We start from the raw sequence: 25,435 nt of genomic DNA, 5'->3' as shown, positions 1-25,435 counted from the left end.
AGGGTGAGATAATGCTTTGTCTAGACAGTCAGAAGTCATTTCATTAGCTAGCAATTTGGGCCTCCCCCTCCCTCACCTTCCAGTCCTGCAGACACTTGGATGTCCAGTAAAGAGACAGGGTCATCAGAGCGTCTCGGTCTGTGTCGGTAGCCATTAGGCCTCAGGAAGTAGTCCAAATATATGCAGGCCAGGGATCATCGACCAGACAGACCTGACTAGGTGATGGCGGAGGGATATATTTAAAATTATAAGCCTGATTTTCTTTGTATTTATTTTTATCTCAACCTTAAATCGTTTTAAGTAATGATTTGTAAAAAAGCACAGACCTTTGAGAAGAGGCCTGGTTGCGTTGAATGATAAGCAGGTTTTGAATTAAAAGACTATTTGTAATTACAAAGGACTCTCTGGTAGGTTTGGTGGTGTCTAAAGGCGTCCTCATCAATACTCTCTGTCATGGTGTCAGCGCAGTATAAATGACGAGTTTAATAAAAGAGAGCAAACAGAAGCAGGTCACAGGCTAGAATGTGAGGGCCACTCATGGCCCCGCTCTCCACGCTCTGTTCTCCTTCCCTCCCTTTTCAGTCCATCTCTCGCCCTCGGATGGCATGCAGAACGGCCCTGATCCTCCCAAAAAGAAGATTAACAAAGCCCTGACAGAGAAGTAATCTCTCTGAAAACATTGACTCCTACCATTTCAACACGCTGCCTCTAAACATTGGAAAATGCCGCTCTGGTATGCTTAATTGCAGTATGCGGGACACACGGCGTGCCTTTAGGTATGCTAAATGGAAAGCCTCGGCTACTGAAGGCATTCCAACATTGTAAATGTGCAACAATGGACCTTTACAATTTCACACTTGGCAGGTTAAAAAATTCAAATAAACTTCAAGGGGACTATTTCAAGGGAAGGTGTTGTTCCTAACAATAGTAAAGTGGGTTTGGTTGTTTAGATTCTAGATCATAAATATGTTTGAACTTCAGTTTGGATGAAGAGTGATTCATGATGACTGGAGCGGCTTTTCTCAATGAAGTATAATTGGTCACATTGTTGTCTGTGTATGTTGTCGTGAGATAAAGTTCCAGGCATTTGACCTGTTACTTTTGGTCTATTTAATGACTTATCTGGGTTCCGCACAGGGCTCTAAACTGTGACGCTGTTTGTGCAGCCTTGAGTTTTGTGGCAAAAACCAGCCGTGCAAAATTTCTTTACAAGTCAAAGGTGAATTTTAAGAAAGCCCTATTCATTTCCAAATATTTTGCTCAGCTTTATTTTAGAGGCGTCCTCATTTTAGGAGAATATGTGTGGCCTTCAGTTCGTTGCACCGTGTAGGCAATGTCAAGTGAACTCTTTGACCAAAGTGTTAAAACTGACAGAGAGTCAATGAGTGACTAAGATCAGGGTTGGGGAGGAATTCATGTGATGCTAATGCAAAGAGCAGCACGCCTCGATCTGGCCTTGTACAACCCAGAGCTATCCATAATCCTACTGCCAGATATTTAATGCTGGAATTTTCCATAAAAGGAACAAGCCAGCTCTGTGTCTGTTCATCTATCTTTGTGTCCATCAGTCTGTGCCTGTGATTATCCTGTCAGGCTCTCCGTCACACACTGTTGACGCTGCTTTGTGACGCAACCCATCATTCAAATTATTTTTAGTGTAAAGTCCAGGCAGAGGAATTGGTAATCCAAGGAGTGACATCTGGCCTTCAGGGTTTATGTGATTAGCAGAGAGCCTTGCCCCTAATAGCCTAGCGGACGATCTTCATTACCTCTCTGGACTAGCCTACAGGACCGGTCATGAAGTGGCTCTGCTTGGGCACTTGAAGCAGCAAAAAAAAACAAGAAAAAAAAATCTTGATGATTGTTCAGATTATATGTGCAGATGTCATAGTTGATGCTTAAATAAGTATTTCAGGAAGCATTGGTGGGCTATGCTACATCAGCTACTGCACAACACCTACCAAGCTTACAGTGAGCCCTCATAATGTGCACTGCATCTTCAATCCTGCAGCATTAGGGCTAAGACCAGATGACCACGCAGATAACTAGTAAATCCAAGCAAGGCCACAGAGCGACAAAAAAAAGAAGGTAAAAAAGGAGCAGGGAGAGAGGTTAGGAGGGTTAAAGGGTTAAAACAAATGAGGCAAAGTATAGTGGAGGACTGCCAACTTCCTACTAAATTAATCATCATCACTACTCAAAGGGCTAATAATGACAAAGTGACCAGGCATGTCTCCTCCTCTCCGCTTTCTGTCCGCAGAAGAGAGCCCACAGTTGGAAGTCCTCCCGTCTTGGAGGGGAATGCTTCTCTAATTATCTTTGAACAGAACAAAACTTCTCAGCTTTCAAGAAGTCTATTAAACACAAACGCAATTATTTTTTTTCCTGAGCAGCAAACAGTTTGCGTGCATGGATTTTTCTAATGTTTGTGCGCGAGTTGCGACTGTGGCGCCCTTTGATTCAGCAGATCAAAAGCACAACCTAAGTGTGTGGGCATTGACACGGCCAGGTGGAAGCTCTTAGTTTAGTTTGTTAGCAGTAAACTCATGTTGGGTTTACTGGAAACACAGCATTACTACAAGTCTCGTATAATCTTTCTTGCTCTGTAATAATCATGTCAATGTTACAAACAAGCCTGTTTGCAAAGTGAGAGATAAAGAAAAGGACTATTTTTGGGCCGTTGTTTGCTTGGAGAAGCTTTTGCTTATTCTGAGGCAGCTTGTTCCCAGGAGTTCAGAGCACAGCCTCGCTGCAGTTTTGCTTTTGTTTTGTTGTCTTCAGGATCTGTAGTTGAGAGGGAGTTCAGTGCCCCTCTCCTGTTCTCATAGTTACTTGACCAAAATGTCTTCCTCCACCTTCCCCAAAGTGAGTAATTGTGTACCAATAAATGCAAGTGCTGGGTTGTGTGGAGGGGAAGGAAATTGCAATCACTCAGACTTTTCTGTGCGCCTGTTTTTGTGTACGGTTTTGTGTTGCTCTGCTGTCTCTGTGGAGTGACCCATGAAAGGGTGTTCTTTTAGTATTCAGCCTATTTACTTTGCTGCAGATGGGAACAGTGGGGAAATGGCATTGCCTCCGCATGAACCAGTGGTTTGCATAAGCACCACTCAATCTAAACCTGCTCATCTTTCTGCTAAACATTCTGACTTTTATTTACGTTATATAACAATATCAGAAACAACATATCATCGTGACCACAAAAAACAATCCCTTTCCCCCCAGTTGTATTGATGCAGAGCTAACAGTATTTTGCATAGCAATTATTTAAACAAATGCGTAATGACATTTTGAAGGTCTTTTATTTAGTGCGTGTTAGTTTACTATGATGTTAAAGAGTTCAAGAGGTAAACATGCTGACGTATCAGCATTTACGCTTGGTGTTTTAATGACCTGCTCTGACCCAAGCTGTCTTTATTTAAAGCTACTGGCTTCCACTCGTGTTTCAGACACTCTCAATTTCCTAACCTCTCACTTTCATCCCCCTCCTGTCCTGTTTGCTCCTCCCCTCTGCCCCTCTCTCATCACAGGTATGGCCTCGCAAGTGCAAGTGTTCTCCCCTCACACTCTCCAATCAAGTGCCTTCTTTAGCGTGAAGAAACTGAAGGTGGAGCAGAGTTGTAACTGGGATATGACAGGGTACGGCACCCACAGCAAAGTCTACAGCCACAACAGCAGCAAGAACTTGTCGGCCGCCACCGGCCCCCTCGGCATCAACAGCTCCCTGCAGATCGCCAGCTCCATACTGCCCTACGAGCAGGCACTCATCTTCCCAGCCAGCGCGGGCCACATTGTGGTCGCCTCAGCCAGCAGCACTTCGGGGGCCCTGGGGTCTCTGCTGGGCAGCGGGGGTGGAGGCAGCAGCAGCAACAGCAGCGGTGGTGGAGGCGGCGGCGGTGGCAGCGGTGTGGGTGGCGTGGTCGGTGTTCACAACCTGACGCGCCGCAGCACGGTCAGTCTCCTTGACACCTACCAGCGATGCGGGCTTAAACGCAAAAGTGAGGAGCTTGACAACAACAGCAGTGTGCACATCATCGAGGAGCACGGCGCACCGATGATCCAGAACGGGGCAGCAAGTGGAGCCACGGTGGCTACGGTGGCCGCCGCCACCTCCACCGCCACCTCCAAGAACAGCGGCTCCAACAGTGAGGGTGACTACCAGCTGGTGCAGCATGAGGTGCTCTGCTCCATGACCAACACCTACGAAGTGCTGGAGTTCTTGGGACGGGGCACCTTTGGACAGGTGGTCAAGTGCTGGAAGAGGGGCACCAACGAGATCGTGGCCATCAAGATCTTGAAGAACCACCCGTCGTACGCACGGCAGGGTCAGATCGAGGTCAGCATCCTGGCACGTCTCAGCACGGAGAATGCGGATGACTACAACTTTGTGAGGGCCTACGAGTGCTTCCAGCACAAGAACCACACGTGCCTGGTATTTGAGATGCTGGAGCAGAACCTGTACGACTTCCTCAAGCAGAACAAGTTCAGCCCCCTGCCGCTCAAGTACATCAGACCCGTTCTACAGCAGGTGGCCACAGCGCTAATGAAACTGAAGAGCCTGGGCCTGATCCACGCTGACCTGAAGCCAGAGAACATCATGCTCGTGGACCCGTCTCGGCAGCCCTACAGGGTCAAAGTCATTGACTTTGGCTCAGCCAGCCATGTGTCGAAAGCAGTCTGCTCCACTTATCTACAGTCCAGATACTACAGGTAAGAGCTGCCGCTTTGAAATGATAAATATATTGCTGTAAAACGGATATGAAAGACTTACTTTAGGCATTGTGTGTAACACTGTTGATGAGCAGAGGAAATGGCACAAGCAGAAAGAGATATGTCCCCCTGTTTGTTCCTGATCGTTTTGTTTGGATGATCATTGTGCTTTCTGCATCTTGTTTGATTTATCCCAGCTTTAATAGGAATGTTTTCCTGGTTGAGCTGATTATTTGGCCAAACACCCAGTTTTTTTGCCAGCCTCATGAGCTGCTGCTGATTCTGCCTTTCCTGTTAGCTTATTTACCCCCGTAGTTGACCCCCCTTCCAATGTGGGACAGAACAGTAAAACTCAAAGGCTTGCTGCTCAGTCAGCTGCTTATTGTGTTTAGTGTGATAAAAACAAGCATGTTGTGGTGTTACTTTGAAGACTATCAAAGGCCTGTTTAGTTGCTCCAGAACTCGATGAAACTCTGGTAAAGATGTGAGAGACTGCAGAAAATATTTGAAGCAATGACATGTTTTAGTGTCATGGAGAGGGTCCTGATTTTGAAAAACTCTCCCATTGAAGACGGACAGCAATCGTGTGAGGTGGCAGCCTGCCCACATGCCTCTATTCACCCGACCGCACCCCAGGCTCCTGGACCCTCAGCCCCCCATCACCATAGCTGGCTCCCATTTCCCCCGGGATAGAGATGAGAGGTCAGCCTGAGTTCTCCTGTAATATGTGCCTGTAATCCACACCAGCGGGCCCTGCATTAGAACCAGATGAGTCTCTGGGAAGGCCTTTCTTTCTTGTCCCAGTACTTCTTGAGCAGACTTCTTTCGCCCATACCAAACAGCATGTTTAGGTTTCAGCGGAGGCAGCATTGGGGAAACAGTGCGCGGAATCAGTGCCATGTCCGTACTGAGAGGAGCTTTGTTTGGGGCTCAGGCCTGGTGCCGGGGGAGAACAGGTGTGTGTGAGCCACACACACGTAAAAAAACACACATAAACCCAAAGACGAAGGCCAGGTGGAGCCTCCGCAACTGTGCACTGTGTAGTTTCTGTCGACAGAAGTTCAGTGGATTCTTAGTTTGGTTTTGTCAACTTTACATTTTATCACTGCCGTTTTTAAAGTGCTACACCGGAGACCCTTGTTTCCTGTTAAAACAAGAAGCTGGCAAGACCAACAGTATAGATAACTTTGAGTGAACAGTAATGGAATTCAAACTGCTGCATTTGGGAAAGAAACCTGTAAGCTGAGAAATCCTCGGATCCTGATCTTTTATCACGTCTGACAGGAATATTATTTTATCTGAGCTAGTGTTTAGTGAACTGTTTTGTATACACTTCTCCCCAACTGTATCTTGAAACTACATTATATTAAGGTCCCTGCATGGAAATTGGATTGTTTGTGTCAACAGGGCAGTGCTGTTATATCCGTTTAAGTAGCTCATCCTGAGGTAAACACCACGGGTAGCCTGTTGTTGCTCCTGGGCTGTAGGTCAACATGTGGGCCGTAAAGTGGTCCTGTTTGTTTTCTGGCGGAGTGACGAGTGGAGGAGAGAGGAGAGATCATCCCTTCATTTCCTCTTGGTAGTGGAGGACGGGAAAGGAAGGCTGAAAATTACCCACTAACCACCGATACCAGTTTGTGGCATTAGGTGTGGTGTGTGTGTGTGTGTGTGTGTGTGTGTGTGTGTGTGTGTGTGTGTGTGTGTGTGTGTGTGTGTGTGTGTGTGTGTGTGTCACAGGCCTCTCTGCAACGCATAATGTCATGCACGTACAGGATGTCAACAACAAGAGCGTTTGCTTTACCAGGTCTCATTGTGAGGAATGAGGCAAGCCTTACAATTCAATTCAAAGAATGGACTCATGGGAGATGAGCACTACGGGTGTCTCAGCATCGCATGCCGTTTGGGCAGCAAGCAAACTTGGGCTGCGGGTGGAGTTCATGGGGAGTTCAAAAGCTTAGAGGAGAACATCAAACCATCTTTGAGGATTTCAGATGAGAAGATTGCAGGATAGTTTCTGTTTCTGCAGACGGTACGTTTACAGGGTAGAGATTACATACAGGTGGGATTTGCCAGCTCCAACCTGCTGGCTCTGTGTTACTCTATATCCTCCACAATAGCAAAAACATTGTTGTCGTTTTTGATTCTTGTGAAATAAAATATTTGAGTCTTGTCTTAGTGCGCTTACGTTTTTCTCAACGAACCTTGTTTTGGGGTGATGAAATGAAATGACATGAGAATGAAGAAAGAGTCATTCTAGGCCTATTGCAGACATTCTACTTACAGAGCCATTATCACTCGCTTTTGCTTACATCCATTTGGTGGGAATTTTTATATCCCTCACACATTGCTGTTTGCATTTTGAATGCCATAGATAGCGTTGCATGTGCTGTAAGAGCCTTGCAAATGACTTATGGATTTTCCACAAGGTTGACTCATGCAAATTAAACACCAGGATTCAAGGTAAACAAGTGATGTGCTATTTGCAAGAACAGCTCTCAGGGCGCTTAGAGTTTCAACTTTGTTCGCTTCACTGCTTAGCGAATACTGGCTCATGTAGCTGAGCTCATCTATCCTTGTCAAATAGGCCTGTCTGGAGCACTTCTGCACTCGGTGCCAATGGACTCGAATTCAGCCTTCCCACTATCATTTGAAAGTATTTAACTTACCTACCTGTGCGGTCTGTTACGGTGTCTCTTTATCGTGTTCTTAATATTTGTGAGGCGTTTATATCCTCATTACATCAACTTGTGACCCACTCCTGGTCCCACTTATTTTATCCTCCTCTCTTTCCCTGCCACTCTTCTTGCGTCTCGCCCATAGCTAATGATGTCACAGGTAAGCCGGCTAGTCAAGCCTACCCCGGGCCCAATAAAGGGATTATTGTCTTGTCCCAGTTGGGCATGTTTGTCCTATTTATCTCATCAGGTAAAGGCCATGAGATGGGTGGAATGCAGCAAGACATTAAGACATTATTTAAGTTGATGTTAAGTTTCCTGAGGCGGTGCAGCTGGCAGGGGCCGGGCGTGTGGTAGAGGCAGTGATGTGAGGAGAACTCGCTCTCTTCCTATGTGACTGTCTGCTGGACCGTACAAAGGCCTCGTCTTTATCGCAAAGGGCCTTTACGTACATCCAGTAGAGCTCTGCATGGTTGTGAACCCGAAGCTTGTGATTGGTCCGTATCTGTGACTTCCAGACTCGACTACAAGCTGAGCCTAACTGGAGCCTAACCTGAACCCAAACCAATATTATACTTAAAAGGTTGATGCAAAGCACAAAAAAATCCTCACAGAACGCCTAAGCATACATGACAGAGGTCGAACAATTTCTGTAATTCTGGAACCGACAACCCATCTGCCTCACCTACTTTGCACAGTTCCTAGCTGAGGTGTGCAGAGATGAAAAATTATGCAGAGCTCTCTTCAATCTTACATTTTTCGAATAGTGCAACACTGTGAACGGCTTCTCGAAGCGTGCTCCATTATCCCAATATTTCAATAATTAATTATCGAGTCTATCCCCTTTCTTTTCACAACACCTTTGAGTGTGGCTGTTCAGAACAGCCTGCACCTGCACGCATCACAGACTTCACACTTGTGTGAGAAACCTACATGGCACATACACTACAGCAGCAGAGGCGGAGGAATTAGTATTTAAGACGTTGTACAATGAGTCAACAGTGTCTGAAAGGGAGGAAAGGACTTCTTGATGTCACCAGGGATCTGAAGTGGCCAAAGTCTGTGTACTCGTGATGCTTATCAGTGTGCAGCGAAAGGCCTCTGGCAGAAGAGATCTTAATGCATTCAGATGGAAACTTCACAAAAAGCCCAGATTATGGAACTCTCCGCACTTTACTTTTAGAACCAGTGTCTTTTTTATTCATGTTGGCAGTAGAAATGGGTGCAGCGGATGCTAGAGTGGGATCTCCGACACCGCCGGGCTTATGTCGAAGCCTTAAAAACTGATGAAATATGTATCTGTCTCCATCAGGGGTTGTGCAGTCACTGCTGAGGCGGCTGAGTGTAAGACGAGCCCCTACCCCACCTGCCTGTCTATCTCTCTATCTGTTGTTAGCGTTGCACAACCAGAAAGACAGGGCAGGCGTTCCAGCACATTTACCCTGACTCCGTGCGAAACATCAAGGTTTTTTTTTAATGAATGAGGTTGCTATTAGTTACTGTTCTGTGAAGCGTGTGTTAAAGTGTGTGTGCCGCAGATGGGGAGAGAGGTGTAGGTAAACGCCAGGATCGGGTTGCCACTGAGGAAAGATGGATTAGAAAAGGACAGAAAGGCAGATACGCTCCGCGGCAGTGTTAGTATTGTAGGAGTTGTTTATGTGAAGATCCTGGAGAAAGAATCTTCCATTAGAAGGGAAATGGGGGAGCAGAGGGTTGAGGGCCGGAGGTGGGTTGGTGGGTGGGTGGTGGGGTGTATAGAAGGTCGTTGTTTTGCATTCCTCACCAGCACCTGGAACAGCGCTATTTCCCCCCCAAGCCTTTGCAGATTATTACTAATGCAGATGAGCTTTCATTAGGTTCAGCCTGACTGGGTGGCTGCTGTGGCACGTTGTGACTTTGCTGCTGACTTTCTGGTTGGTTTCCGTTTGTTTTTTATTAAGCCTTATATTTCCAGTGCGTGGCCACTCAGGGCCTGGGCCATCTTGTTGTTGTTGACAGTAATTGCAAAAATCATTGACTGCTATAAGGAAATAAAAAAGAAATGCCCCTAAAATGATAATTACTGCTCCCTGTATTCACTTCTGTGCTCTTTATGACAACCATAACACCTTACTATGCATGACAGAATCCTAATAACCTGTTTCTCATTTATAATTTGCCTCTGGGCAGCTTCTCCATGTGTCTCAGCGGAGCAGCCGGTAAGCAGGAGACATGTAGCAGCTAAGCTAATTAACTACTGGTAGTCAAGCATATGCATAGGAACATATATACAGTAACCGCTTCATTTGGGCAAATAACAAATAAGAATTATTTAACTCTTATGGAAAAAGTGAACTTGGCCACCTAGCACCAATCAATACACTCTGACAAGCTGCCCTATATGTGTGAGTTTCTGTGTGTGTTTGTGCTACCCTGCTAGTGTGGGACTGTGTGCTCTGACGATAAGACAGCGCTTTCTGAGTTTCACCACATCGTTTCATCCTGGCTACTTGTCTTTGTTCTCCTTCGCAGTTCAATTTCCATACATTTCCCAGGATATTAAGCTGACGGAAATTAAGCTGCCTTGATAAAATACAGTGAGCCGCCCACTTGAGCTCAGGGAGGCTGCTCTATATTGATTGGCTTATTTGAAACATAGCATTTTTCCTCATCTAAGCTTTTTTTTGGGGGGGGGGGGGGGGGGGGGAGTTAATGTATGAAGGAACTTGCTCAACCTTAATGGTGTTTGTAGAGTTGCTGCATAACAGCATAGACTAACGTAGAACATGGAGTGGAAGGTCATTAAAAAGTCCAGACTCAACTGTGGGGTTACGACTATGAACAATGGAAATTTTTTCTTCTCACTTGAGTCTGAAAATCATTAACTGGACGGGTGAAATTTCCCTTAGCAGTAGTCGTATATTAATTTTCCTGCTTGCCACAGATTTGTCTTTCTTTTCCGGAGTCAAGCACCAGAGGGATGGCAGGGTGATGGCTGCCATCAGCGGCTGACTGGCACAGGTGCCCCCGGGTCTAAATAAATCATGAGGGCCCCTGCTGATCCCCCCCTTCCACCATTCCTGTATGCCCGCCATCCCTCCGCAGGGAGCTCCAGAAAGGGGGTAGCCCCCACCGCTGCCTCGGCTCCTTCCCGCCCTCCTTCCTTTTCTCTTCTCTCCCACCTCGCCTCACCTTCCCTTCAAACCCCCATCACCTCTTCCATCCACTGGCATGAATATTTAAAAGCCAGCACCAGGATGGAAAATATGCAACAAGGGCAATGAAGACTTGTGAAATGAAAGAAAAGAAATGTTCATTTTGGGACCTCTGAATTCATGGGGCGGTCATGAGAGTATTGATGAAATTCAGAGTTGTCCAATCACAGAGGGAGAGAGTTATGAAGACTGAGAGAAACAGTGATTGTCGGAAAGAGAGACAGAGAGAGGAGAGGAGAGACACTAAGAGAAGCTGATCCAAGCTGGATCGGGGAGGCCCGGTAGGGACCTGCAATTGGCTCCATGCTGGCTGTGTGTGTGTTTTTGTGTATGTGTGTGTGTGTGTTCGGACTGACTGCAACTTTGACAGTGAATGCCTGGTGTGCAGAGGCCCATGCAGGCTCCCATGAAGTTTTCAACAGAACAAAACAGATGCATTTGTTTTCTCAATTGGAGGAATTTGCTAATGTGCATATACAAGGCTAAATAGTTTGGCTAATTTGCAACAGGCAAGTGGGCAGAGCTCTCCATCGCTCAGCCAACCAGCTGCGGCTCCTGTGTAGAGAGAAAAAGAGGCTTTGATGACCCCCCCCCCCCCACCCTCCCATGTCTCTCTCTCTCTCTCTCTCTCTCTCTCTCTTCATTTAGTATCATCCCTGGCTCAACACAATAACTTGATTTTCCTCTAACTGACATTTGAACGATTTTATCTGCTTGCTTTTATGTCCCGCCTCTCGCTCCCTTTTAAATGTGTTGAGCGTGTTTGATAGAAGACGCTCAACATCCCAGTTAAACATAGCTCATATTCATCGTGACAGTTGTCGCTCTATACAAATGTTGCTATTTTTCATTGCAAAAGGCTGAATTAAATGAGGCTCTGTTCTTCTCACACAGGCTATTTTCAGACCCACTTACAAAGTCAAAAAGCAACATCGCCATGTGACTTTTAGATTCCAATCATTAACGCCTGACACATTTATGGTTGATCAGAGAGGATCAGATATGAGATTTTTTTTTTGCTTTAGTGAAGAGGGACTTATGAAAAATAAAATGAAACTAAGGCAAGGCAACAACAAAATACTATCTCAGCTTTGAATAAACATTACACAACCCTGAAGTTGTTTAACCATATAAGAATAGATGGGTCAACAAAAGAGTAAGGGAGGCGTATGAAATGACATTCATCAACACAAAGGATCTGATGTCGCTATCTGTTAGCATTGTGCAGTCATTTGTGGTGAAGTCTTTCACAGCAATCTTGTTTAGATATCATTAGAAAAGGCTGTTTCCACAGAAAACGTCAGCATCCTCATTCGTTTATTGACCTTGTGTCTCAGTGAACTCCTCACATATGGACGTCTCCTGGGTTTTCTGAGGATGAGCCACAGCAGCTTTTCATAGAAATTGCTTTTATGAAATATAAAGGCCACTCAAGAGTCTGTCGAGCAGTATAGTCATAAAACAGGTCTGAAGCAAATCCTATTTCACCCAAGCTTGATAAATAATTTAAAATGACTAATAGTGCCTTGTGACAGAGAATGTATCGCTGTGGTGTATCAGATTGCGGCGGTTTTGGCCTGAGGCGTAATTTGTTTGGAAAAATAATTACTCCTGTATTGGATCCTGGTTAAATATTAAAATGGTTAGCATTAGGAATGGTTCAGCATTCAAGGGTGTTTCAGTCGACTTCTGTGCAAACCCGTTGCTATAGACATCACGGCTGCAGACAGGCAGCCACAAATGGGGAACAACTGCTATATTTACTTTTATATTCAAACTGCTACATTGCTAAATTTCACAAGAAAGAGAGAAGCAAACTAATGAACTTCTCCTGTGTGCTTTGCCATCGAGCTTTGAAGACTAATCCCAGTGTTTTATGAGCGGAGAGCGTCGGATTGTCTGTTGAGTTCAGCTGGTTATTGAGTGCACAAGCTGGGAGGCACCAAAGAGAATTAAGACGCTATATATCAGCCCGCAGAGGAAAGCGAGAGAGAAAAAAAAGAAAAGAAAAAAAAACACGTTTCTAGGAGATTTTAGATAACAAAAAGAAGAAACACTACAATAAAAAAATGAACGGACAAAGAAACAAAAGAAGAATAGAATCACTTTTAATGTGAACATTAGCTTCATAACCCATACCAGGCAATTTGGCGTGCACACATGTGTGTGCCTGGCTGATAACAGAGGTGATGTCCTGTCCCTATACACACAACCTGTTCACACCCTCAAACCACCAAATGGCCCCGCAGGATCGACTCATTTACAGCATGTCGGGAAGGTACACACACACACACACACACACACACACATATAGACAGTAAACACAGGCAACGTGGCTCCGGGTTTTGCCCCCGACCGGCTATCACCGCGCTGAGAGAACACGGCTCTGTGTTATCAGCATGGACTGGACATAACTCACCTTTAAACACAGCCGTGACGTCAGGGAGCCACACAGCCTTTCATTACAGCCAGAATCTATATATCATCAAACAGATGGCTTCTCTTTAAAACAAGGACGCTGTTGTTGTCGACGCACAAGCCGGTGCCTCTGCAGACAGGACGAGTGAGGCAGGGTCTGGAGAGATGAGATCTGCCTGCACCTTATTAAAAGCTCTTACTATAACTGTGTGCTCCTGGTCTCATCTTTCCAGATCCTGTCACAGTGTTGTCCTTGTACCATGCGAAAGGGAATTAAATGCATCCCCCCCGCCCACCATCTTTGGTTCTATTTATGATGGCATTTACATATACATACTGGCTTCAAGCAGACTCTTTGTACATTTCTACATTCATACCATCCCTGAAGCAGAATTTAATTGTTCATTCACCAACACTACACTTTGACTAATCAACAGCGAAGGCTTTTCCACGATACAAAATGTGTTTTTCTCTTATGCAGAAATCAAGGCTCAGTATAGACATCTTACACAAATCTATTATCCCGGGAGTGACTTTCGACACGCAAATAAACTTCGGCATAATACTCTCATTTGAGCAGGAAGTGCATTGAAAACGTCCTTGCACCTTTTTTAATAGAAACCTTTTCTCAACGCTTTCTGTTCCGTGCTTTTATTTGACAAAATGAATGAAGAACATTAACACACATCATTTCACGTGACTCCTAAAAAAAAGAGTCTCTCTCTCTCTCACTCTGTTGCGGGCCGTCGCCATAGCAACCAACGCTCTTGTTCCAAAATGGTCCGTGTGCTTCTGAAGGTGCAACACCTGAATTAGACCGGGGCTGTTTTGATCTGCCCCAACCAACAGCTGTGTACTTTAGGGACAGGGAGGGCCCTTGAGCCACACTCTCATCTCGCTGTATTGTTTGCCCAGGTGGGCCCGTCTCCCCCTCTCCTCTCTGCCCAGCTCGTTCACTCTCTCACTCTCGATCTCTTCCTCTTTCTCCCTCGCTTCTTTCTGTCTTTGTTCCACAGGGACCTGTGGTCCAACTGAAGCTCTCGGTTACACAAAGAAACCAAATTGGCTTTCATCTGCAGCCTGTTACCAGCTGTGTGCATTGTGCGTTTGTGCTCCCTCTCAGCGCAGAAGAAAAGTATAGATTTTTACCCATGACAATGTTATTATTATTGGCTTTGAGTCACGACTTTTCTTGCTGAAAGGTTTTCTTCCCTTACAACTCCAGAGTAGATTTCTAATTCTTCTTATTAAGGTCTTGGGTGTTGCTGTTAAACATGCCCCCAGAAGCCCGTTCTCCACTTCCACCCTGGGTCAATATGTGTGCCAGGCTCTTGACATAACACACGTAGGTGATGGAGGAGCACAAAAACAACCCAAAGGCCCAAAGTCCCTCACCAGCCCTGTTATTCATTGTCACCATGGTGACAATAAGGCTTCAAGTCCAGACACAAAGATGTTTTTTTTAGGTGTGCTCATTCCCCGTTCCTGCTGAGTGTGCGCTTGAGAGAATAAGGAAGAGGTAGAAATGGCCTTTTTAGCATAGCAAGACATTTCTGGCCTTGCACACAGTGCTGCTCAGGGCACCGGGTAGGACAGCTGAGAAAACAGCAGGGTACTTTCATTAGTGATCCCTGCCCCTTATCCCACTTTCCCCTCTTTGCTTCTTTTTACATCTTTCCGTTCATCGTCATCCTCCCTTAACCTCCCTCTCCCCTCCTGTTTCTGTCCATCCCTCCCTTCCTCTCTCCATTTCCTTTATCCTGACCTCTGTCCCTCACGCATATCTGCCTGGCATTTCAATCATCACATCCAGCGGACATATAGGATCACAGAGCTTCATCCCTCTCAGCTGGCCATAAGGGAGGAGAGCTTCCAGACACTGTGCGTGTCAGTATTGTATTTCTTTATACAGTCGTTGGGTGTTTGAGCAGGAGCTTGTTCCTGAACATTCAACAGATCATTGAGCAGTGAGATGCTGTGAAAATAAAGAATGGAAAAAGATATATAGCTAACTGAAATATTTCCATACACATGCACCGAATATGTGCATGTTATGTTGCACAGAGGAGTTGTGGAAAACGTCTGAATATAGATAAATACAGCTCTTGAGTAAACAGGTGGTTAAAGGAAAGAAGGTCAGGTACTTATTGTGCCCTCCTTTGTGTGTGTGTGTGTGTGTGTGTGTGTGTGTGTGTGTGTGTGTGTGTGTGTGTGTGTGTGTGTGTGTGTGTGTGTGTGTGTGTGTGTGTGTGTGTGTGTGCTAACAGGTGTCTTACAGTCAAGTATCTGTACCCACTCGCATCACAGACACCCTTACTGTGACAGCGTTAAGGCTGCTGCTCTTGAATCAGTCAAAGGCAAGCGTTGCCGCAGGAGGAAAGAGTTTAACAGGCTCCTTGAACTCGTGCACGTCTCGGGTCTCTCACTCTCTTTGAATCGTCGATGCACACTGCAGCTCAAATCATAACTACAGCACCTGTTATTCAGCTTTAGTTTAAAATAAAGGCCTTGTTTGTTTGTTTGTCCGTGTTCTTGCTTTCTTCACCCTTTCTTCACGGGAGAAGGAGAATGGGTGACAAAATGCAGTGAATCATAAATGAGTGGAGCAGAGTGTTGGTGCAGTGGAGAGGCTCAGTGTGATAGCACCAGCTACCTGTCACATGTATGTCTCCTCTTTGTTTTCAGCCTGAAAAAGCTTCTCGTTCTCCTTTGCGAGCCCTACGAGTCATGATTTATGTAAAGAAGCCATTTTGTGGGTCAAATTGCATAAAGCCGACTGCTGAAGCTTCTGAGGAGAAGTCATAACACCTTTTGAATATACTGCAGACAGCTGAAGAAGGGCAGACCCTGGACCAGAGCAAATCACCGGTCACGAATGTTGAGCCTGCGTACAACAGACGATGACCCTCAGTCTGCTCCCACCATATAAGCCCAGTTTTTTCAAAAGGTGTATTTTACAGCACGTTCGGCTGGAGCAGAACAATATGCTATAAGAATATATAAGCATGTATAGATTATATCTGCTTGAAAGACAGTGAAGCAACTGTGTTCTTTGAAACAGCCTCCAAGTAAGTAAAGCAGCGTGCTCCGACACACCTCCCGCCTCCTTTCCCCGTGTTAAGCCGGGAGTGAGGAGTGCTATTTGCATTACAAGGTTCCCGTGGAGCAGAATAAAACACAGACAGAGCTGTGAGCAAAACGAACACTCTCAGGGTGGCCCTGCGCTAATTGCAACCGGGGTGCATTTACTGATTATAGTTAAGTGGTCCAAAATGGTCCCCTGCTCTCTGTTACATTGACCCAGTCCCTCCCCTGGTGGATGTGGTCAATAGCAGGCCTGTTGAGATGCCTTTCCACTGAGGAAAGAAAACAGGGTTCAATCATGCCTGGGTCCGTGTTTCATCTCGGAGCACACGGGACATTTGGAGGGAGGCTGCGCTGATTTTAAATCAGAGTTTATAACAAGGTGAACAATGAATTGGGGATAGCAGGAAGCAGAAACTGCTTTAAAATTAAAATAAAAACATGTTGAAATAAAAGTTTGAATTAAGACACATACTATGTGAAGAATGACTGAAAAAAGATTCAACACATTTTAGTTCTTAAGGCTGCAAATCTTTTTTTTTTGTGAGCGCATGTGCTGCTCATGACTATTCATGTTGCCCGCAAAAACATGCAAGTGTGGTCAAATGGAAATTAATGGAATGCAAAGTGGAATGTAAATGTAACTGCAGAAAGAGGGGGTTGGGATTAAATCCTCGTTAAAGATCCTCGAAGGTTGCATGCATTGACGGGCCCAGGTCAGTGTTTTGTATTCCCTCTCCTCCCGGTTGCCTGCGCCGTAACAGGAGGCCCCGCAGTGGGAGAGCAGGCCGGGGGTGATATAACAGCCACTGGATCACACAGGCTTTGATCTCCCCTCTGGGTTCCTGAGCGTCTATGGGATAGACTTTAGGCCCACTGATGAGGAGGTGGAGATCTCATACCCCCTCTAGTGCCGGCTCGCTAGCAGGTCTTTTTAACCACACTGAGCATATATTTAGGCCTGGGTGTCAGTGTGATATTTATTCCTGGATATACTGGTGAAATTGTTGGCAATTTCCTTCATTCTCATGCATAAATATAGAGTGATGCAAAAGTTCACTGACTCTGCTTTTCTTGATCGTTTTTTCCTGATGTACCATGGCTATCCTGAGCACAAAGAGCAGTGTTCTGGTGAAGCTAAAGAGGCCATCTCTTTCTCTCCTGAGGAGTTATTTCCTTCTAAATGTTTTTCTCAGAGGGGGCTGGAGTCTTACAGCAGGTCTAGTGTTTTACATAACCACAACACAGTGATGTCATTCCCTCTCCCCCTGAACGCTGGTGTCAAAAACACTGTGCTGTGTCCCTCCAGCCGCTCAGTCTGCCCTGTGTCATAATCTCTCTCATGCCTGGCCTGATCCCGCTCCAATTTATGTAATTAACTGATGTCACCGCTCTGGATCGCTTGCAAACACAGTATCACAGCCCCGATTTCCCTAAAAGTAACTGATCCTTGAGGAACTGTGGTCTACTCAGGCTGTTATTCACATAGCTTACAGTTAAATGAGGGGGGGATATTAAAAGGCAGGAAATAACAAGCCCCATTACATAAACATGGCAGAAAAAAAAGTTTCTTTTATTATAAGAACTAGCAAAATTACTACGTGCCAATTAGAGGGTGAGTGCTTTATGAGTTTGGCTTGCTGACGTAGAGGGATTTGTTTGTGTGTGTGTGTGTGTGTGTGTGTGTGTGTGTGTGTGTGTGTGTGTGTGTGTGTGTGTGTAAATGGGTGCATAGAGTGAGAAATGGGTTAGCATTGTGTGACTAATAGAACACACAACCTGTGCTTTTAGAGCATGAATACTAACAAGAGCACATAAAAGCCAGGCTCTGCTTTACAAAAAAAGAAGAAGAAAACTCCTATCATAGCTGGATTTGCACTCCTGTATGCACATCTGTGCATACAAGCACAAGCAAACATCCAACTGTGCTGGATGATTAGATATCCAGGGCATGGTCAGTGGCTCGTATGAGCTCATGCATCTTTACAGTGGGAGGGAAGGCAGGCGCTCTGGCAAGCAGGCCTGACCTACAAACAGTCCGACAGACGTATAGACAGACGTAAGCCAAATAGACCACCAGGAAGACGGAGAGACAGGCTGGCTATCTAGCAGATTGGCAAGAAGCAGAGAAACTGACTTACAGACAGATAGAGGGCAGGGTCTGGCTTCAGGGAGACACAGGCCCTTTGAATGAACATTTAGGTTAGACAGACTGGGTGCACGTGTCAGGCTTTGCGACTGCCCTGAGACATAGATCAAACATAGAACCAGCCATCCAGGACACATAACAACGCTCAAGGCCCAATGTCGGCCCTCCTGGAGGGAAGGAGAGCCAAAGATGTCTCCTGAAGTTTCCATGGTTGCATATCTCAGCGAGATCCAGCCTTGTTTGTTTCGCCTGCAACATGCTCCACTGCACCGACCCACATTAATGAAGTGCTCGCAGATTTAACCCTTGAGTGACCAGCTAGACAGCCAAACTTGCACACATTTGCATGGCACAGACGGTGCCATTTATTCTGTGTTCTCATTTCATTGCCGGCGTGACATTTAGGCTAACGTGTGATGGGATATAAACTTGGTTTGTGTTTCCTGTGTCCCATGCACCATGCCTGATGATAATGAGGGGGAAAAGGCCAGAGCAGAGGGGTGGGGTCAATATGCTAATAGTGGGTGTACATTTTGATGCCTCTCTACCAGCATGGAGTGGTTTGGATAGACAGGCTATCATTCTCCACCTCCTTTCCCCTCATTATCCCCCCGCGTCTCTCTCCATCTCTGTCCTCCCCCATCCCCTGCTTTCTGCTCTCATCTCTCTCCATGCCCTTCACTATCTTCTCTCCTCCATTTCTCCCCCCTTTGCTCCATCTCCCTCCTGGTGCTCCTCCCCTCCAACCTCCCACCCCCTCCACCAAGCGCCTCTCTCCCAGAATATGAGATACATTTGTTTTTCTCCGCCAGGCAACGCGAGTGGGACGCGTGGCGTGCAAAGTGCTGATGTGTTGGTTTCTGGGTAATTATAACATCCCTCGGTCTCCAAGAAAACTCCAAACTAATGTTTAATTTGCCTCTGCGCTCAAAGGAAGCCCTCCTTTGTTATTGCTGTGGCAATTAGCTGGAACTGGGGCCCAGGCATTTTCTGTGATTGTTGTGATTTGCATAGAGAGCGAATCAGAGAGAGTATCAAGACCCTATACTCCTCTTCTCTCACTGCCATTACAGCCACCCACTCCTCCTTTCCTACCACTTTCACTTCCGCCCCTCCCTCTATCCCCCTCTGAATCTCCATCAGTGGCCTAGCAACGGAAACTTCAACCCCTGTGTCTGATACCTCTGTACATTGTGGCTGATTGACAGTGGGGAAATTGACTAACTGGAGGGTACAACACAATGGTTTCTTTTCTTTTTTTTTCCAAGACGCAAGTGTCAGAGGGTCCCGTGTCTCTTCCCTAATGGTCATCCTCCAGTTTTAGCCGAGAGCTCCTCATTAACTTTCTGTTCGTAAACCAAGCTGGTAGCATTCCGCAGAGGACGCCGCTAATGGAAGTTGTTAATTGAAGGTGTAAACATACTGCGTGCATATAAAGATGCCACGCTGGCTTCGTGAACACTGGACACACACACACATGCATGCAGTGTTTTGAAAGTGCCACAGCAGCATGGAGGCCTGCGGGTAAATTAATGAGATTATCAGTCAAAAAGTAAACAGTCGATGTTGGTGAACGTGCTTTTTTCGGTCCTGAGGGGAAACCATTAGCTAGCAACGCTGCATCACAGTGCTATTGTGTTCTCCGCTCTCTCCAGATAAGAAACAGATTCCCACCAACTGTTTAATCCCAGAGAGTGAATGTAGCTGCCATCTTTCTTTATGGCAGCCTCGTTACCCCATGTCTGAATAAGTCACAATTGGCATGCATTATTGTATTAGCACTCGTGTCATATTTGTTATCACAGAGTATCTTTGAGTCTCTGGATTTTAGTGTGTCGAATCTAACCTTAATTAACTCCTACGCAACAGTCCACCTTTGCAGCTTTGCTAAGCTTTAGTTTCATTAGAATACCTGAATGAATTTGCATCGCCTTGTTATCAGCCACTGCCTCCGTGTCTACGCTTACTATAATAGTACCACTGTGTGGTATGATAACCACATTTGCTTCGCCGCTTCTCTCTTACGCTCTCATCAGATTATTAGAACTGGTATTTTCCCATTTGTGGGTTTTGATGCTGAGAGCTGTGCCTTCAGGGAGTCTGTTTAGTGGAGAGAGAGAGAGAGAGAGAGAGAGAGAGAGAGAGAGAGAGAGAGAGAGAGAGAGAGAGAGAGAAAGAAAAAGATGAGAGAAAGAAAAAGATGAGAGAAAGAAAATGGTAGGCAAGGAGCTAATGGCGAGATAGAGGGGTAAGCTGTGGGGCTGTTAAACCTGAGGAGTGGCTAATCCATGAGACGGCACTCTGAGCTCATCTGCTCTGGACTGGTGTGGCATGGTCGGCAAGTGGCACATCCTGGGCCCCGGCAGTCAGACATAGCCTCCTGATCTATATTTCAAAGCCGAGAGTAGAGAGGAATTCAGTAATGAGCTCCCATCTTCCTTTTGGTAGAGGAAGACTCTCTTTGTGGAACTAATTGAAAGTGGCATGTGGAGCGCCGGGGAGCTCTTTGGGGGCTGTGCCACGTTTCAAGGGATGTGGAGAGATAAGCCGGCATGCCGGCGTGGCTTTTGTGTCACAGGTCTGAAATAAACAGGTCTCTACGAGGAGAGTGATGCACTTTGCGTCTGCCATTGTGGTGGGCGATGTTTTTTGGGTTGTTTGTGTATGTGTGTGTGTGTGTGTGTGTGTGTGTGTGTGTGTGTGTGTGTGTGGTGTTTGACTGTGTGTTTTTGTCTACAGCAAACTGTGTCCATTTCTGAAACTACACCCCCCACACGCATTCAGCATCTCTCCTTCTCTCCCTCCCCTTTAATAAATCTAGTTTTCTGTGTCAGCTCATCAGAGATACGGTGTGTGTGTGTGTGTGTGTGCGTGTGTGTGCATTTGTGCAGACACGTGTGTGTTATTTGAGCTCTCTGAGCGCAGTGGAGGAGATGGGCTTTCTCCATTACAGATGTGGATATGGCCCGAGACGTATGCAGTTAGACTGATATACTGCATGGCATTTACTGAAATGATGAAACAGAGCCCGACCTTAACTATTTACACACACACACACACACACACACACACACACACACACACACACACACACACACACACACACACACACACACGTACACACACGTGCACATACACTCATATGCATGAACACTAATACACCCACGTGTGAAAAATCACATTCAGAGACATATACTGCCATTTGGGGGTCTCTTAATGTGCTTCTCAGGTGTGTGTAGTCTGCCTTTTTTTTGTCCAATTGGCTTGCGGTATATACTTTTTTCTCATTTCCGTGGAGTCAGTGAGAAACCCATGGGCAGGATGGACAGGCGCATGTTGCTGTGACTTCTTCATGAGTTTCTTTTCAACAAAATGAAGCTTTGAACATGTGGGAACTGTGCGTGTTTGCTCTTCTTTGAGGAAATAACTTCTGAAAGTACATTCTGATGGTAATACATAATTAGACATGACTCAACTATCAGCTCATTCTCAACTTTAATTGATAGTTAAATGACATTCACCGCTGCTGAACAGGTGCCAAAAGAGGAGGAACTGACAGAGGCAGCGTGTCTCATACCTTTTTATGTATTGCATTATGAGGTCTGTTTCATACGTTGACTGCTATTGCTGTACGCTGGCAACCAGATAGCCTCGCAGTCACAGATGAATTTATTAGATTATGTAGTCTGTCTGCTGACATGTATTTTTACCCCTGTCAACATGGCACACCTTAAAAGAAACCGCTGCTACAGGAGAATACAACGACATTCGATTGCAGCAGAATTCAAAAGACCTCATTAACATTCCGGCCGCTCTTGGTCGCCCTGATCCACCGGTGTTTTGTGGGCCTCAGCCACTTTTGTATAACCTCAGCATGTAAACTGTGTCTGAGCCGATGGGCGCGAGGGCAGGGCGAGTTCTCCTTTCCCGTCCATTTGATCCACTGATGCAGGGGTGAAAGAAAGATATGTTTTAGGGTGTGTGAGGTGGTGAGCAGAAGGAGGGAGGAGGGTTTGGCGATGGTGAAAGTCGAGCCAGGGAGACAGGGAGCAGCCCAGCTCGGTGCCCAGCTGTGAAGATGCCCCCCGGGGCTTTGGGAGGCTCTGGAATGTGGCTGATGTGAGTCTGGGTTTGGGCTGGAGATAGCAAAGGCCCGGGGCATGCAGCTGTGAGCAGTGATGTCTGGGAAAAGGTTGTGTGTGCACATCCATACCTACATGTTCAAAGAAGGAGAAGAGAGGACACAGAGAGACAATGTGTGGTTGCAGTTATGTGTTTTTGTCTGTCTTGTGTGTACATCAGCTTTCGGACATGTTTGTATTTAGACATGCAGTGTTGTTTGTAACCCTCTATCGGCCATAGCTGAGGCCTCATCTCAGGGAAAGGAACGACATTCGGACTCATTTCCTGTTTAAGGGTTCAGGGCAGGCTTGTTTGCCTCGCTCACCAGAGACGTCTGGAATTTGAGACAGAACCAGATTACAACAAGCTACCTCCCTCAAGGATTGGTCGGTTTGCCAGTCAGCTGAGAGCAGCTTTGTTCACAGCGAGCCTGTCAGGCGGAGATGACAGCTAGCTTTTGTTCTGGAGATTTCCTGTCCTGTTCTGGGCAAAGGGTCGGTTAAAGTGCATAGAGGAGACGTAGCCCCACTCCCGCCCTGTCTCCTCCTCACGCCCTCCCTTTTTTCCCGCCACTCCAATCCCCACTGGTCATATTTCCCACCCACCGACCAATTACAGTGCCCTATGTGTCGGGAAGAAGTGATCCGATTGGCTGTGTCGGGGGTGTCTGGGAGGTCAGAGCTGTGTTCGTTTCACACTGTGTCCTTTTGGACTCCCTCCAGCAGCACCATCAGAGCGCTACACATACAGCGGAAGAATGAAAGTGGAGAAAGGGGAGAAAAAAGGAGAAAAGAGGGAGACAAATATACGAGAAAGAGAGAATTCCTCTGTACACAGCCTTCAGTGCGATATGAATTCTTGCCTAAGAAATCGTAAATGTGTCATGTTTAGTACTAGTTTAAAATTCACATTGACTCCAGCGAGCTCCTGCGTTGCTGCTGCTCCACAGTCTGCGCTAAAACTGTCTGTTGCCTCCAACTTGACAACAAAAAGAAATATTCAGAGCCAGAAGGCCTTTGTTGTGAGTGTGTGTGTGTGAGTGTGTGTGTGTGTGTGTGTGTGTGTGTGTGTGTGTGTGTGTGTGTGTGTTCAGTGAGAGGGGATGGTCTTCCCTCTAGGCAAGGTAAACCTAGACAGGAAAACACCTGGCTGGTTAAGGAAGGCAACCATCAGTTACAGAGATGTCACAGGACATGCATATCTGTATGGAATGTTTCTTATCGCATTCAGACCATGATGAAAGCATTTTTGTTATCTGTTCCCTGGTATGTCTTGTCATGGAAAAATATCTCAGCATCCTTGAAAGAGCTGAGCTATCATGTCTGTCATTAGAGTCCCAAGAGCAACAGTCTCCAATCTCAGGTGGTGCTATCACTTCTTTTCAGACTTTATCGTGTGGCTTGTAAACATGACCTTTCCCCCTGTCTGTATCTTAGTTTATAGCTTTTTAACTTCAGGGCAAAATAGAAACCAATGGCTAAGAGTCATTTGACTTTCCAAGCCTCCACAAAAACACAAGGTGCTTTCCATTCGTTCCGTCTCGTGTGAAGCGTTTCGCTCCATGTTTTCGGCTAGGTGTTGGGGCATGGACGTTTGATCAAGAAATAATCAAGACATCACTGTGAACTGTGGGAAATGATGTCATACGCACATATACATATTTCACTATTTTATAAACTAAAGAATATATGAGTTGATAAAAAATAAAGATTAAATGAAATGAAAATAAAAATGATTGCTAATTCTAGTTCAAATTCTTATGAAGCTTTTCAGAACCAGTCACACCTGTTCATTTCCACATTGCATCTTAAGCAAAGCCATGACAATACATTTACGTCACTCGCTTTCTTAATCAGACACATCAATGTATCTAATTCCCCCCTGGACATAGCAATGTGATAGCCAGAATAGATCAATCCGAGTCAAATTACATTTTAGAAGGAGTCAAAGCTTTTTTTCCTTGAGTGAGGCCACAGCAGCAGAAATAACAATGCCTATTTGTCCATAATAATTGAATCGTCAAGTATGGCTACATGAAAAGGATAATGCCGTATTGATTATTGCTGTACAGTAATTGTTTTCCCTCAATAGACAGTGTATGGCATATTAAACGCCAACCATGCCTTCATTGTTTGTCATGGTACACCGTATAGGGGACAGCAAAATATGATCACTCTTTATATGACAGAGGCAAGGAATGGGTATTGTCATTGAGAGGTGATTAACTGTGACTCTCCTTACAAATGACTGCAGGGCACTGTTGCCTGGCCAAATTAATTACCTGTCATTGTGACTGATTGTTTTTGAACTGAAGACATCTCTTATTGTTGTTGCCTGCTCTAAAAATGGAGTTCAAACTGCATTGCACCATGCATTGGCAATGTAAACATACATCGCAGAGTTAGAAGCTAAATAACATATTGTGCACCTGTGTGTCTGATTCATACGTGGCTCAGCTAAATCATTGCTTTGAGTTTTGAATTGGTGTGTCTTAAGAGAAGTAGAGTAAGAAGAACATCACCTGGCTCTTGTTTTATAAATGTATGCATGCACATATCCACGGATGCGTGTGAAAACATTACCAGCAGTGTTTTTCTCAGTGTGTTAATGTGGCTGAAACAAATGCACACATCTGTCCCCTTCATGACATGGCTATGCCTCGTCCAAGACTGATCCTGACATGAGCAACTGCTCTCTCACTTGCAAGTCCAAAAACACGCCACACACATCTCTATCTGTCTTCGTTTGGCTAGCAGGCTATGAGGGAATGGCCTATTTGTCCATATTCCTTCCGAAAGCCTTAATAGTCCTGCTGTTGTTTGTCTACGTGATAACATTTCTAATTCTTGTCAGGAAAGAATGCAGCGTGACAAACGGCATCAAGAGTGTCTGAAGGCCGAGCAGGCAAGGCGGCATGCTGGGGCAGATAGAGGGACACGAGTCTGAGGAGGGAAGACTCGTGATCGAAGACTTCACCTTTCCCGAAGGACACTGTGGAGGGTGTTAGTGTGCTTAGGGATCTGCGTATTTTCTTGTATGCTTATGTGTTCGCTGGCGTGCGTGTATGATGTTAATTGCGGCAAAAG

At 45.7% G+C, this 25,435-nt stretch overlaps 1 protein-coding gene across 3 annotated transcripts in view; it reads left to right on the top strand.

Annotated features, from left to right (window-relative positions):
- Nucleotides 1-3,529: 3,529 nt before the first annotated feature.
- The window catches only part of hipk2 (homeodomain interacting protein kinase 2), a gene marked incomplete at both ends in the record, with an annotated part of 47,151 nt that continues 25,245 nt past the window's right edge, over nt 3,530-25,435 (top strand). For all 3 annotated transcript variants that reach the window (XM_079223798.1, XM_079223797.1, XM_079223796.1), the window contains one exon: nt 3,530-4,707. In XM_079223798.1, the coding sequence (XP_079079924.1) occupies nt 3,530-4,707 (1,178 nt within the window). The remainder of the gene's footprint in view (nt 4,708-25,435) is intronic.

Source organism: Taurulus bubalis, assembly GCF_910589615.1.
Source record: "Taurulus bubalis genome assembly, chromosome: 9".
Classification (NCBI taxonomy): domain Eukaryota; kingdom Metazoa; phylum Chordata; class Actinopteri; order Perciformes; family Cottidae; genus Taurulus; species Taurulus bubalis.
Note: the sequence above shows the minus strand (reverse complement) of the source record. Positions and strands in the feature narration are given on the sequence as shown.